General features: G+C 43.6%; 1 protein-coding gene across 1 annotated transcript in view; it reads left to right on the forward strand.

The window, feature by feature from the left end:
- The window catches only part of Deptor (DEP domain containing MTOR interacting protein), a 145,293-nt gene that overhangs the window by 38,337 nt on the left and 92,123 nt on the right, over positions 1-14,833 (forward strand). Inside the window, exons 2-3 of the mRNA XM_057792215.1 lie at positions 6,014-6,192; positions 8,949-9,072. Of these exons, the coding sequence (XP_057648198.1) occupies positions 6,014-6,192; positions 8,949-9,072 (303 nt within the window). The remainder of the gene's footprint in view (positions 1-6,013; positions 6,193-8,948; positions 9,073-14,833) is intronic.

Consider the following 14,833-nt stretch of genomic DNA (forward strand, 5'->3'; position numbering starts at 1 on the left):
TTTATTTTTCTTTTTATAAAGGAAAGCGTATAACTGGGGGCTTGCTTACAGTTTTGGAGGGTTGTTAGTCCGTGGTCGTCATGGCGGGAAGTAGACAGCTGAGGCACTGGAGCCGTAGGTGAGAGCGTTACATCCTGTTGGCAGGAAGAGGCTGTGGGGGAGGCTCGTGTGGGCTTTTCCTGCCTCTTTCAACAGGGCTGCACCTCTTAATCCTTCCCAAACTGTTCCACTCCCTGGTGACTAAGCATTCTAAAATATGAGTTTATGGGGACCATTCTCATTCAGAGTACCACCACACGCCATTTTCTCTCCTGGGCTAAATTTGATCGCTAATTATTTCCTTCACTTTTCCATCATGTTAGGGTCAAGCAATTATTTATTACAATTATGTGTGTGTGTGTGTGTGTGTGTGTGTGCGCGCGCATGCGCATACCACAATACAAATGTGAAGGTCAGGGAACAACTTCATGGAGTTAGTTCTTTTTTTCTACTGTTGCATGGTTTGAGGGACCAAGCTCAGGTCTGTAGTGCCTTTAGCTACTGAGCATCTCAACAGCCTGTTTTCAAATCATTCAGCTCAACGGGAAGAGCTGGGGATTTTGTCCTTTGGTTTCACTCTATCTGCTTTACAAGTTCATAATCTTTACAGTTTCTGTTTCTCACCTGGTCCTTAGTGCGTCAAGGCTAGGGTTTGGCTCCAAGCATATGGGCCAAAGTACTTTCTGGAAGAAGTAGATAAACAATGAGTCAGGTAGTCTCAACAAAATTACCTAAGTAGTTTCCCCTAAAGCAGTAAGGACTCAAGTTGCTTCTTCCTATCGGTGTAAGTCCCTTTCTTTCCCCCATAAAATATTAATCCTAATATACTTCCATGTTTAATAAAACATACCCCCTATAGGACTGCCAGATTAGATGCAGAGTACTCAATACGATTCGAATTGCAGAGCTAATGAGTAATTGTTCTTTAGTTTTTTTTTTTTTTTTTTTTTTTTGGTTTTTCGAGACAGGGTTTCTCTGTGGCTTTGGAGCCTGTCCTGGAACTAGCTCTGTAGACCAGGCTGGTCTCGAACTCACAGAGATCCGCCTGCCTCTGCCTCCCGAGTGCTGGGATTAAAGGCGTGCGCCACCATCGCCCGGCTAGTAATTGTTCTTTAGTATAAGTAGGTCTTATGCAGTAATTGGGCCATGCTTATAATAAAAGAATTAATTTTGTTGTTTCTCTGAAGTTCAAATTTAGTTGGGTTTCCTAACTTTTTCCTTTTCCAGTCTTTCTCCCCACCGTGTGTGTGTGTGTGTGTGTGTGTGTTGTAGTTGCTGCTGCTGCTGCTGAAATAGGGTCTCATATAGCTCTGCCTGGCCTTCAACTTACTATTGGTTGAGGACGACCTTGATAAACTCCTTCTGCCTCTACCTTTCATACCCAATTCTTCTTCTTCAGGCAGGCAATCCTGCTTCATCACTGCTGTCTCAAGGGCGGATTTTAGACCCATTGGACGATGCCTCTTGGGATTATTCTCTTCATGTCGCTGGCATTTTCATCTCTCTTACTGGTGGATTCCTTGCTGTGCCCTCTCATTCACGAGCCCTACAGCACATTTTGACTCTTAGGGTTTTAGGTAATTATAAGTGGCCGAATGTTCTGGTTAAGGACCAACATTTGCTGTCTGCTATTTATTTGCACACAAAACAGTCTTTGAGTAATGAAAATAGATGTCAAAAGCTTCATACCCCAAACACTCATTTTCCTTATTTACGGAGGTTTGTATTGGGCTTCTGCTGGAACTTTCTGAATTCTCAAAGATTCTTTTTATTTATGATAATATGTATATGTGGACATAACAATATGCACATGTGAGCACAGATGCCTGTGGAATCCAGAAGAAGGTCTCAGATCCCCTGAAGAGGGTGTTTCCGGGGGTCATGAAGCACCTAACGCGGGCCCTCTGCAAAATCAGGACATGTTTTTCACCACTGTCTTTTAGCCCCTGAGTTCTTCATCAGTGTTTTCTACAAACTAGATTAGGAGATCACGGCAGCATAGGAACAGCAGCTGTAAGGGACTGTGAGTTCAGGAACAAAGACAATGAACGCATGATGTGTGATCCAGGCTGCATGGAAAGACCCCGTCTCAAAAATCCAGATGGACTGACCGCAGTAATAGCAACAGAGGAGAGTGGGGAGAAGGGGAAATGGGAATCTGTCAAACGCCTGCTCCAGGGGCCCTGGGACCACTGTGTTCAGGTCACATGGCTCCAGCTACCGATGGGTTGTCTGGAGGCCCAAAAGGGGTGACATACAGTGTCATAGAGCCATTAAGTCATCCAGTGGGAGACCTAGGACCATTTTGGTAGTCGGTTAGCTACCTAACTAACCTCACCAAAGGATAGGGAACATAGTGGTTCATGGTACTTAAATACAAGTTCATTTGGCTTCGGGGACTGTTGATTTCAGGTGCCCAGGTATGGTTATTGGAGAGAGTTCCCTTTGCTATTGTTGCTTTGCTTTTTAGAGATCAGTCCTCTTTGTAACCTAGGCTGACTTCAAACTAGAAGTCCTCCTGCCTCCTGACCAGAGTGCTGAAATTACAGGCATATTCTATCATGCCTGGTAAAGCTTTTCTCTTGGTCTGTTTGTATCTGTTATTATATTATGACTGATTTGTTCTGTGTTCAAAGTTTTTCTTGGGCATGCATGTCTTTATCACGGCAAGAATATAACTGTAAGCATTTGTTTTTTTTTTGTTTGTTTGTTTGTTTGGGACAGGGTCTTGTGACACAGCCCACGACTGCAGCAGCAGTCGTGCTGAGGATTGTAGGCATCACCGTCTATAAAGTCTAGTGACAACCAGGGCTTGCAGAAAAAGCCTCAGGATTGCCTTGTCTAAGTTACATGCTCATTCACGCACCCAACCTAGAGCTCGAGGAATAAATAGCGTGCTATCATTGGCTAAGCCTGGGTCACATGTTGGGGCTAAGCCCAGTTGCACATGAGCTGCTTGAGCTGATAGTGGATGATGAATGGTTTTCCCAGGGGAAGTGAGAGTGTAATTAGCAGAAAAGAGGTAGGTGAAGCTGCAAGAATTTCACTATCCACTGTAAAGAGATCACATGGTCACTCAATTATTCAAAACCCTTCTTTCACAAGTGAGAACAGTGAGATTTCAGATAGGCGAATGGGTTTTTGATTGTACATTTAGTACAGCATTAGGCATGGACTAGAAACTCATTTGAACTCACTGTCTTTTTTTTTTTTTTCCTATGTAGCTCTTAGCTCTGGGAACTGCCCTCATTCTCTTATTCCCCATGTCTACTGCCTGGTCCCAGCAGAGCCTGAGTCCTTGAGTCTTTCCTCCTCAGGCTGCTCCAAGGTCTCAAAATCTTCAGCCTTCAGTGGTTGTGTTAGTTGGCTCAGCCTGTATAGCAAAGCAGACTACAGAGTTTAAAATTTCATCTCTGCCCTGGAGCCTGGAAATCCAAGATCAAGGTGCATTGTCCTCCTCTGAGGCCTCTTTGATGCATACATGGTGACATTCCCCTGTATCTTTATATATGCCTATGCCCCAATTTTCAGTCATCATGGACTAGGGCCTCCTCTCCAGACCCTTGCATGTACTAGGTGAGTGTTCTGCATCTGACCTCCATTCCCGGTTCTTCATTCCATCTTTAGAAACTCATTCTCTAAATAGAGTCACAGAGTACTTGGAATGGAAAGATCAACTGAGGAGGCGGGTATGAATTTGAGGACACAATTTGGTCTGTGGCAGTTGGATATAGCAAAGAACACCGAAATCAGATTTTGGTTGAGTGTACTCCCCACTTGGGACAACTTTTGAGATGTCAAAATTTAAAGTGGGCCTGGTGATGCATTCTGCAATCCCAGCACTTGGAGAGTAGGGACAAAAGACCGTGAGCTCAAGGCCATCATTGGCTACAGAGCATATCTGAGCTGGTGTGGGGTATAAAAGACAGCCCCCTCCATGCAGAAGACTGGGCAGTAGGTCAGTTGGTACAGTGCTTGCCTGGCTTACAAAACTCGGGCATGGTAGTACAGACCTGGACTCTTTATCACTTGGGAGGTAGAGGCAAGAGGTTCCGAAGTTCAAGGCCATTCATAGCTACATATGGATTTGGAGAATGGTCAGAATACATGAGCCCTTGTATCAGAAAAACAAACAAAAAACTAGACAGGAATAGGATCTCTCCCTCTCTCTAGTCCCACCAGGCTTTCTCCCTCTCTCTCATCTACACACTTGCTAGGCCCATACTTTTCCACTGAGCGCCACACCCCCAGCCCTTCCGTCTCTTTCCTTAGAACTGTCCCCGTGGGGGATCCACTCTGCTGGGTTTCTGCTCGGCATACCCACCCCTAAATTTCAACATGGCCAGGGTTAGAAAGTCGATCCAAACTCTCCACTTTACTGATGGTGGGTGGGGGTGGGGGAGCCCTTAAATCACTTGCCAGAGCCATACAGTCCTTTATGTATACAGGCTTTCCAATTCCCAGGCCTGCACAGCACTGTTCAGAATATGCATTATGAAATATAGAAGTCAGGTGAGTGGATTGTAGAAGGTGACCTTGTGGGTCACCAGTTCAGTTCCTTCATTTGAGAAACAAAAAGGAAATGCAAGGATGATTTAAAAACAAACAAACAAAAAAGGTAAATGACAGAAACCTTAAAGAACAGGCAGGTCCATAATTCCTCTGTGAAATCACCGAAAACTCCCACAAAGCATTTTCCACTAATTTACCAGCCTGGAAGTAAGTTGTATTTTTTTTTCCCCAACAGCTTTAATCGATTTCTCCTTGACTTTTCATTTATCCATCTCTAGCTGGAGGCAGCGTGATGAACTCAGGGACAACAACAGGCCTCGGATCTCATTTTTGAGACTTGTTAGCCGTGTGGGTTTAGACAAGTCATGTGATCACAGGACCTCTATATCAGGCTTTTTCTGCAACCAACTCCTAAACCATGACACAGAGACTTACTAGTTTTGAATGCTAGGCCTAGCTCAGTCACGTTTCTGGCTAGCTCTTTTAACTTAATCTGTTTCTCTCTATCAGGGTTTATTACATTTCTTTCTGTATATCTTACTTTCCCTGCTTCTCTTGCGTCTGCTCCCTGGTGTCTGCCTCGTTCTCTCCTCCTCCTTTCTTCTCTCATTCTTCTTTCAGGCCTAGATTTCTCCTCCTATTTATTCCCTCTCCCTGCCAGCTCTGCCTATCCTTTTCTTTGCCTTGCTATTGGCCATTCAGCTCTTTATTAGACCGATCAGATGCCTTAGGCAGGCAAGGTGAAACAAATGCAGCATAAACAAAAGCAACTCACCTTTATTTAGTTAAAGTAGTAATATTCTGCAGCACAAACAAGTGTAACACATCTTTGCCCAGTTAAAATAATATTTTACAACAGACCTCAGTCTCTGCTTGTAAAACCATGAGGTGGTACTGATTGCTGGTGGATTGTTGTGACGCTAATATGAGCTAATTACTCACTGTAGGATGCTCAGATTAACTTGTGGAAGCCAGTAAACCTTGCATCAAGATTAGCTCTAGAAGTTTAGTGTGGTAGCACATGCCTGTAGTCTGAGGTAGGGGCATGAAGATCAGGAATCCAAGGTCATCCTTGACTGCAAACCAAATTTGTGACCAGTCTGAGCCCCATGAGACGCTGTCCCAAGAACAAACCAGCCAACAAAAGAAAACATAGCTATGGTCCCTACTGGAGAAAACAAATGCCCCCAAAGGCAAGCTTGTTTGTCCATATTTTCTGATACATGCCTCTAATGCCTAGAAGTCTGTAACAGGTAGGTTATAACATGAGTCTTTGTCGTATGAATTAGTAAAGGCATGCACATATGTCATATGAATGTATGAATGCAAATATGGAGGACCATAAAAAAAAATCTGTGCTGAAGAGAGGGGTTCTGATTGGATGGAAATCTCCAACTTGTTTAGTTGGTTTAATAATTCCTGTTGCCGTCAGCATTCCTCAAGTTCTTCTTTGTCTTTTTAGGCTGAGGCTCCATGAAGAAAAGGTTATTAAGGATAGGCGGCATCATCTCAAGACCTACCCAAACTGCTTTGTCGCGAAAGAACTGATCGACTGGTTGATTGAGCACAAGGAGGCCTCTGACCGAGAGACGGCAATAAAACTCATGCAGAAATTAGCTGACCGGGGCATCATTCATCATGGTGAGTGAGGCGGCACTGGCAAGGTGTTTGGAGAGGCAATGAAGACCACATCGATTGCGTGGATGTACTCGTTATGAAGTCAGAGACAGGAGTTATGGCTCTTGCAGACAAAGAAGGATCAGAAGGTCAAGGCCAGCCTTGGCTAACAATAAGTTTGAGGCCAGTCTGGGCCATGTGGGACCCTGTGTCCAGAAAAATCAAGTGTTAATTAATAAACCAATAACCATTTTACTTTAGATTATCTCTTCGGTACCTCTTCTCAATGCATCCTTTTTCTAAGAGGTACTTGGATTATTTTCATTTGCTCTCCTAGACAGTGTGCCATAGTTGAACCTTCATCGGAATGCATATTTACTGTTTGCAACCTGATCAGCATGCTGTATGTCAAAGTCACCAGTGCTGACAGTCTATTTCTCTGAAATTATTGTTAGGCTAGCAGAAAAACCAAGGGGTTTCCGCATAGTGTCTTTATAAATGTGTGCCTTTGTATTTTATTATCTTGCATGCCTCCTTCACCGTTCATACTGGTCCCCACTTCACCCCTTACCCGACTCTTCTTTCTCCCTGAGTTAGTCCCCCACCCACCTTTTTATCCCATGGATTGGTGATCTTTTCTATTTTCCACCTCCCTTCAAATCTCTTTCCTGATTCAAGATCCACATCTCTGACTGTTCATGTTGCTGATACTGTTGTATGCATAGTGTGCCTTGCATAGACCATTATAGCTTCATCTGTTCAGTTAAGGGACATTTACGTCATTTATAAGTTTTGACTGTTACTCTGTCTTAATTACTATTTTCATGGTGTGAAGAGACACCATGACCAAGGCAACTTTTATAAAGGAAAGAATTTAAGTGGTATTAGCTTGTAGTTTTAGAGGGTTTGTCTATGATCATCATGGCTACACAGACCTGGTGTTGGAGTAGTAGCTAAGAGCTTTACATTCTGATCAGCTGATAGAAAGCAGAGAGAAACACACTGGGCCTGGAGTGGGCTTTTGAAACCTCAAAGGTCACCCCCACTGATACACCTTCTGCAAGGACACACCTCCCAATCCTTCCTAAACAGTTCAACAACTGGGGACTGAGCATGCAAATATATGAGCCTATGGGGGCCATTTTCATTCAAACCATCCCACTCTCAATGGTTCAACGAACATTCATGAACATGTGTGTGCTGACTAGTTTTATGTTGATTTGACACAAGCCAGAGTCACCTAGGGAGGGGGCACCTCAATTAAGAAACTACTCCATATTGCTCTATCTAGAAGCCAGTGGTGCATTTTTTTAAATTGAAAATTGATGTGGGTGGGCCCAGCTCACTGTGGGTAGTGCTACCCCTGGCTGGTGGTATCAGAAGGTAGGTTGAGTGAGCCATGAAGGACAACCCAGGAAGCAGTATTCTTATGACTTCGGCTTCAGTTCCTGTCCGGAATTCCCTCAGCGAGTAACTGTTACTTTGAAGGGTAAGATGCAATAAGCTGCTTTCTCCCCAAGTTGCTTTGGTCATGGTGTTTTATCACAGCAATAGAAACCCTAAGACAATATGTCCTCGAAGTCTCAGCCTGACCCAGACATTTGCACTCTGATGTTCCTCTAGGCAAAGATAAAAATTCTCCTTATTTTTGTTCATTCCCTGATAAGTTTCTACTTACAAATAATCCAGGAAAGCTGGATTTCCATTCCCGAAAGCTGGGGTCCTGAGGACTCCTCCATCACTCCCACTGCAGTTTTCTCTAACACCTACAAACCCCTAGTTTTAGTTATGTGTTGACATTTCTCTTCAGATCACTTTCAGTTTTCTGACAAAAAGGTCATAACCTTGTAGCCCCAGCTGGCCTCGAACTCGTGATCTTTTCTCAGTCTCCCAAGTACAAGGGTTACAACTGTATGCCACCTTATCTAGCTTTGATTTATAATCTTTGAGGCTCATGTTATTCCAGTGTTCATGCTTATAAAGACTCTGGGATAAGTGATGAAGTGAATTTGGTTGTTGGAGACCAGCTTTGAGAAAAATACCACTTACCAGGGTAGGAGCATGGGGGTTAGAAAACTAGTAAAGAAAGCAAAGATGCGAGTGAAAATAATAGAACAGAAACACAGGATAGTACGGGAGGGAGCTCCAGTGAATACTGAAATCGCCTGCATTTAATTTTCCATACACTTTTATACCTCAGTACAACGGGGGGGGGGGGGGGGAGACAAAAGACTACTTTAACATGATACAAAGGACAACTAGAACAGTTACTTGCTTCAATACTTTGAGACATCAAGTCATTAGCATTCTGTTATTTAGGCAGTAAATCCACCCTAGACCAAGTATCCTAAAGGCAGCCACTCCCAAGGTCAAGCCTCCTATTTCAAAAGAAGGGGCAGAAGGATGCTTGAATATTCTGACCATTGGTCCAGGGTGGAGTGAATCTACCTGTGCGGGCCATCTTAAAGTCAAAAAGACCAAGTAATCACACCCTAGGTCAGGGAGTGAAGCCTCACTTGTCAACAACTTTGAACAAGCTAAAACTCTCTGACCTTCAGAGAAGGTGGAAATAGACTCACATTTTTGGGCCTCCACATTTCCTGAGCCTTTCAATACATGGTGACGGTAGTGATGCTGACAACACTGAGTCAGAGCACTGTGCTGAGTGTGGTCCCACACAGTTGATGTCCGTGCAAGCACGAATTAAGCAGTGAGATGGATTTTAATCTCCTGTCTCTCGTGAGGCTTTCATTGTCCTCTCTGTGTGTTTTGTGTTTCAGTGTGTGACGAGCACAAGGAATTCAAGGATGTAAAGCTCTTCTACCGCTTTAGAAAGGACGACGGAACCTTCCCGCTGGACAACGAAGTGAAGGCCTTCATGAGAGGACAGAGGCTGTATGAAAGGTAGGTCCACCGCCATCTCGACTTGGAAGAAGGGAGTGGGCTCTATTTATCTTTACTTTGCTTGCTTTCTTGTTTTATTTATTTATATCTTGAGAAGGGAGCTTATGCTGAATCGAAGCCCTATATGGTCATAGGATGACCCCGAATTTCTGATCCTCCTGCTTCCACCTGCTGGCATTACAACTGTGTGTCACTGCCGCTTGTTTTATGTGGTGCTGAGGATGGAAGACAGGGCAAGTGTTGGATCAGCTGAGCTTCATCAGCAGCTCATCCGTCTTTTACCATGTCGACTTCAGTGTGGCTCTTCCACGTGGGCTGGTTACATAACCGTTCCTTATAATAGGAGAAAACTCTGTCACGTAGTTGCTTTTCTCTTTGCCAGAAATCAAAGTTGGTTTCATAAGGTCCTTAATACTCAATCAAAATCATATTTTCTGTACCTAAAACAATTGAGCAAAATTACAGAAGAGAAAACAGAAGGGCACTCTTTGATGTTTGCCATCAAGTGATGCCCATGAACTTTTCCTTGTTTGGTTGGATGAGTCTGTTGCAGAATCTGAAGATTCACTCTGGCACATGCTGTGCACGGGGGTCATGCCAGGCAATCAGGCTGAGAGCACTTTACGGAGCAGGGTCTGTGTAAGGCCCTTGTTTCAGCTCTCTGGAAGCTGAAGCATACCATACATACCACAGGAGCACTCGGTTGACAAGTCCCAAGAGGTGTGTCTCAGCGCTCGTCTGTTTTTCTCTGACCTCTTGTTCTTCTAGCCATCCTTATTTTTATCCAGGGCAACATTTTTAGAAAGGATCTCAGAGGCAACGCCTTTCCTTAATTCTAGCTGCCTTGCAAGGCTTTGAACCTTCTGAAAACTCATATTTGTCACATATAAGATGCACAAGTGTCACCTGCTCCACAGTGAGTGGGTGTGGGGTTACAGTGAGGGTTTAAGAAGCCAGACAAAGGATCGAGAGGATTAAGAGCTAAGGTTGAGTTTTAGTTAAGAACACAGGGCTTGCACATGCTTCGCAGACTCTACCACTGATCCTTGCCCCAGCCTTCTTTGAATCTCTTCCAGCCTCACCACCTGTGCCTAGCCAATTATACGGTGAACATTTGATGGAAATTATGGCTAGAGGCCAGGCTGTGTCTCAGATGTGCACAGTTGCCGAACATGTGTAAGACCCAGGAGGAGGAGAGGGGCTGTGACTTTGAGTGTTTGTTTGTTTGGTTTTCTTTCTTGTGAGTTGATCAATATTCCAGGATTCTCTGTGCCTGCCATTTACTTTCTAATCACTATGACTCAGTGTCTCAAATTGCAAGTAAATTTATTTCCCCAAACTGCTTGTGAAATGAACAAGAAATTTAATATGTATTTGAATCTAAGTGACCCAGCTGCGTTTCACAGACCTTGGCCTCCGCTTTGGGTTGCTGGATCATGTTTGGAACAAACTTTGGGGCCCTTGAAATGGGCTCTTCTATTGTATGCCTTCTCCTTGTCTTATGCGTGATCTTCCTGTAAATTTCAGCACATTTGTAGGTTTCAGATACGTTTATAGCATTAGGAGTGAATAGCTGGTAATCTAGTCAGGTACTTTATTTACATTTTTAGAATTAAAGGAATTTTTTTTCCAACAATACTTTCCCTAGAATACTTCTTTGGGGTATCTCTAACATTTACACATGAATGTCTTGCATGATATGTGTTCCTTTTATTCTCTTTTTAAGATTATAACAGTGAGTATTTGTTGATTCCGAAATGCTTATAAGAGAGCTTGGTTAGTAGAGTTAGTAATTGAATTGCTACATGACTGATTTAGATGCTTTTATTGTCCCTGTTTTATGGTGGGGGAATGGGGCAGGCAGGGTAAGTCTCTTGTCCAAGGTCACCTAATAAATCCAAGCTGAAATTTGAATCCAGAAACCTAAACCCTAACATCTTTGTCACTTGGCTGGTAATAAGTCCTAAATCCTTTTCGTTCCCCATTATTGAGATTAAATGAATGAATAAACATTTACTCCAGAATACAGTTTACTGTAAAATGAGGCAGGGGATTTCTAACTTGTCAAGGTAGAGACCTTTCTGTAAAATTTTATTGAAAGGTACCAGACAGACATAAGCATGAGATCCTGTTCTGGGCCAGTATCCCTGGTGCTCTGTAATAAGACCCCGGATGTGGATCTGACCTGAATGCCTCCTTTCAGAGGACTAGCTCTCACGGTACCAGAAGGCACCATGCAAGCATCCAGAGGAGGGAGACAACCAACAGTCCTACCCAATTATGACACCCGTGAACCACATCAACAACCAGTATGGCACCGTTACCTAAGAGTGCAATAGTGGCATGCATACCTTAGCAGTAACCAACAACTCTCTCATTGTATTCAGCAAGAGGGAAACCATGCCTGGTGCCAGAAACCCAGCTAACTACTCAGTGCCTAGTGAAGTCATGATTGTTGGAGGAAAATTTACAAACACTAATTTATTAGGCCTGAATAATCATTTGCAACAGTCTATAAACATTTGTCCTTATACCCACAGGGAAGTGTAGTCCTTACTCCTCATCAAGGAAATTTTTCTTTCCAGCAGATGGAGACCATTAGAAAACCAAAACCAATCAAAATGCAGGGTTGTGGCACTCAGTCCCAATGGGATACATCTACAAAGCACCCTACATCTAAGGCTCAGGGAGCTTTGTGGAAGAAGGGGCAAAAAGATTGTAAGAGCCAGAGGATCAGGGAGTTCACTGTGAGATGGTATCTCTTAGTGATGTCAGAAGCTACATCCATAATGTCTCACCAGCATGATTGCCCAAATGTGAGCTGAGCAAGGATGATGCCAGTGAACTTGCCCAGGTGGACCAGGAAAAGCTCACGAGGCCTCAGCACTAAACAAAGAAGTGTAATCAGCCCAGGAAATCTGGAAGCGGGAGAAGTGGTCTTCCCCAGGCAAGAGCACACCTACTGGCTGTCCAGTTCTAAATAGTTACATGTACATATATACATACAAGTTACATTATACAAATTGAATAGGTTATAGTTATATGTGTGCGTGCATATACATATATGCATGCGATAACCAATCAAAGAAGAGGCCATAAATTTGAAGGAAAGTGGGGTGTAGTATATGGGGAGGATTTGGAGAGAGGAAAGAAAAGGAGAAGTGTTGTAATATTATAATCTTACCTAATTGAGTTGTTGAAGAGAACAGTTTGAATGAACCTTGAGCGTCTTCACATCGAGGAATGACTTCTCAATTCTAATTTCACCTGATTTAATGCAGAGTTAAATTCCCTCTCTGTCTGGTGAATATTCTGTTTGTCTTAGTTGGGCTCTTTTGTTGTTGGACCTTCGCAGTGGTAAGAATGCTCCCCAGCCACCCGCCTATTTATCCTGCTTAGGGGTTTAGACCTGATTGAAGCGTGGGAAGAGATGAATGCCTTTAGATCTGTGGCTTCCCACTGCCGCTTTTCATTTTCTCTTCCACGTGGCAGAAGAGGTATCAAAAAGAAGAGCCATCTCCAGTGGGGCAGAGTCTGTCTGTGTGTTTTATCTTCTCCACCATGTGTCCCACGATGGTTCTTTTGTTCTGTCTCAGAGCCTGGCACAGTAAATATTGTTGAATGTACAAAGGACTTGCCGTGTTGTTTCTTTTTTTTTTTTTTTTTAAATATTTATTTATTATTTATTATGTATACAACAGTCTATCTGTGTGTATGCCGAAGGCCAGAAGAGGGCACCAGACCTTATTGCAGATGGTTGTGAGCCACCATGTGGTTGCTGGGAATTGAACTCAGGACCTTTGGAAGAGCAGGCTATGCTCTTAACCACTGAGCCATCTCTCCAGCCCCCCAAACTGTGGTTGCCAGGAATCGAACTTCTGACCTTTAGAAGGGCAGCCAGGATTCTTAACCACTGAGCTATCTCTCGAGCGCTTGCCGTGTTGTTTCTGTGCGCCTCTGAGCTTACAGCATGAGAGATCTGCTTAATGGCAAGCAACAATAGCCAGCCTGTTCACCTTGTCTGGCTTCGAAGAGCTAACAAAGCATCTTTTTGCTGTTGTTGTTTTGGTTTTGGTTTTTCAAGACAGGGTTTCTCTTTGTAGTCCTGGAACTCACTCTCTAGGCCAGGCTGGCCTCGAGCTCAGAGATCCACCTGCCTCCTGAGTACTGGGATTAAAGGCATGTGCCACCACTGCCGAGCACAAAGCATTTTATATTTGTTATGCTTGACTTTCCTTACAATTCTGCGCGATATACCCAGCAGGTAGAATTAATTCCATTGTAAAACTAAGGACATGAGGTATAAAGAGGCTTAAATTGTTAATATAGACCCTTAGTTAGGGAGCTAGAGATATTTCCTAAACACCTCTGAGGCTGGAGAAATGGCTCAGCAGTTAGAAACTCTTACTGCTCTTCCAGAGGACCCACGTTTGGGTTCTCAGCACCTGCATCAGGTGGCTTACAGATGCTTGTATTTTCAGTTCCGGGGGGAAAAATGCCATCTTTTGGTCTGTCTGGCACCTGCATGCACATGGCATATCACACACACACACACACCTAAAAATAAATAAGTAAATATCTTGACAGGGGAATGCCTTTAAGCCATTGTGTAGGACTGGGAGAATGCATCTGTGTGTATGCAGTTGAATATGGAGGCCAGAGGGCGGCTTCAGGCTTGTCTCTCACTGTCTGTTCTTGGCGACTGTCTCACACCGAATCTGGAGCTCACAGGTTGACTAGACTGGCTACCCACGCACCCAAGTCCCTCCTGTCTCCACTTCCCAGCACTGGGATTGCAAGTATATACCATCACGGGGCTTTTCACGAGGATGCTGGGGATCTGAACTCAGCTCCTCCTGCTTGCCTGGCAGACAACTTCCTCCAGCGCATCTTTACGCCCATCTTCTTCTGTTTCCACCTTGCAAACATTTTTTTTTTCAACTGAGCTTGGTTGGTTGGTCAGTTGGTTGACTACTTAGGTTGAGATAAGGTCTGCGTAGCTCTAACTGTCCTGGAACTTCCTATGTAGACCAGAATGGCCTCAGTCTTGCAGCCACTCCCCTGCCTCTGTCTCTCTCACAAATGCTGGGATTACAGGCATGGACCCAAACTGATACCTTCAGCTCTACAATTTGATTCAAATTTCAGCTTGAAATATTTTCAACCATTCGGGAAGCTATCACAAAACATTTTCCATTGTGCCATGGACATTTTTGGTTTAATAGTGCTGCCTGATTCGTGGTTTCAGAGAACCATTTCTGTTCTTCGTGGTTTGTTTGTTGTAGAGCCCAAGCTGGCTTTAAACTCATATTCCCCTTGGTATTAGGATTATAGGTATGTGCCACAGCAATGTGCAGCTTAGAACCATCTATCTATCTATCTATCTATCTATCTATCTATCTATCTATCTATCTATCTATCTATTTTCTGAGACAGGGTCTCTCTATATAGCCATGATTGTCCTGGAACTCAATATTTACACTAGGCTGGTCTCAAATTCAGAGGTCCATCTTCTTCTGCCTCCCATTGCTGGTAGAAAAGGTATGAACCACCATACCCAGCTGCTACATAAAATCTTACAATAAATATTTCTTGGCTTCATGTATTTGAAGTATTTGTCCAGTGGTTTTGATGTAACTTGGTTAAAAGTTATTTTTAACCACTGTTTATGTGAGTAGGATGATTTTGATACTCAGTCACTCTTGTTAAGAACTGTTACCATGGGGTTGGCGAGATGGCTCAGGAATTAAGAACACTGACT

The sequence above is a fragment of the Chionomys nivalis genome, chromosome 17 (genome assembly GCF_950005125.1).
Source record: "Chionomys nivalis chromosome 17, mChiNiv1.1, whole genome shotgun sequence".
NCBI classification, from domain to species: Eukaryota; Metazoa; Chordata; class Mammalia; order Rodentia; family Cricetidae; genus Chionomys; species Chionomys nivalis.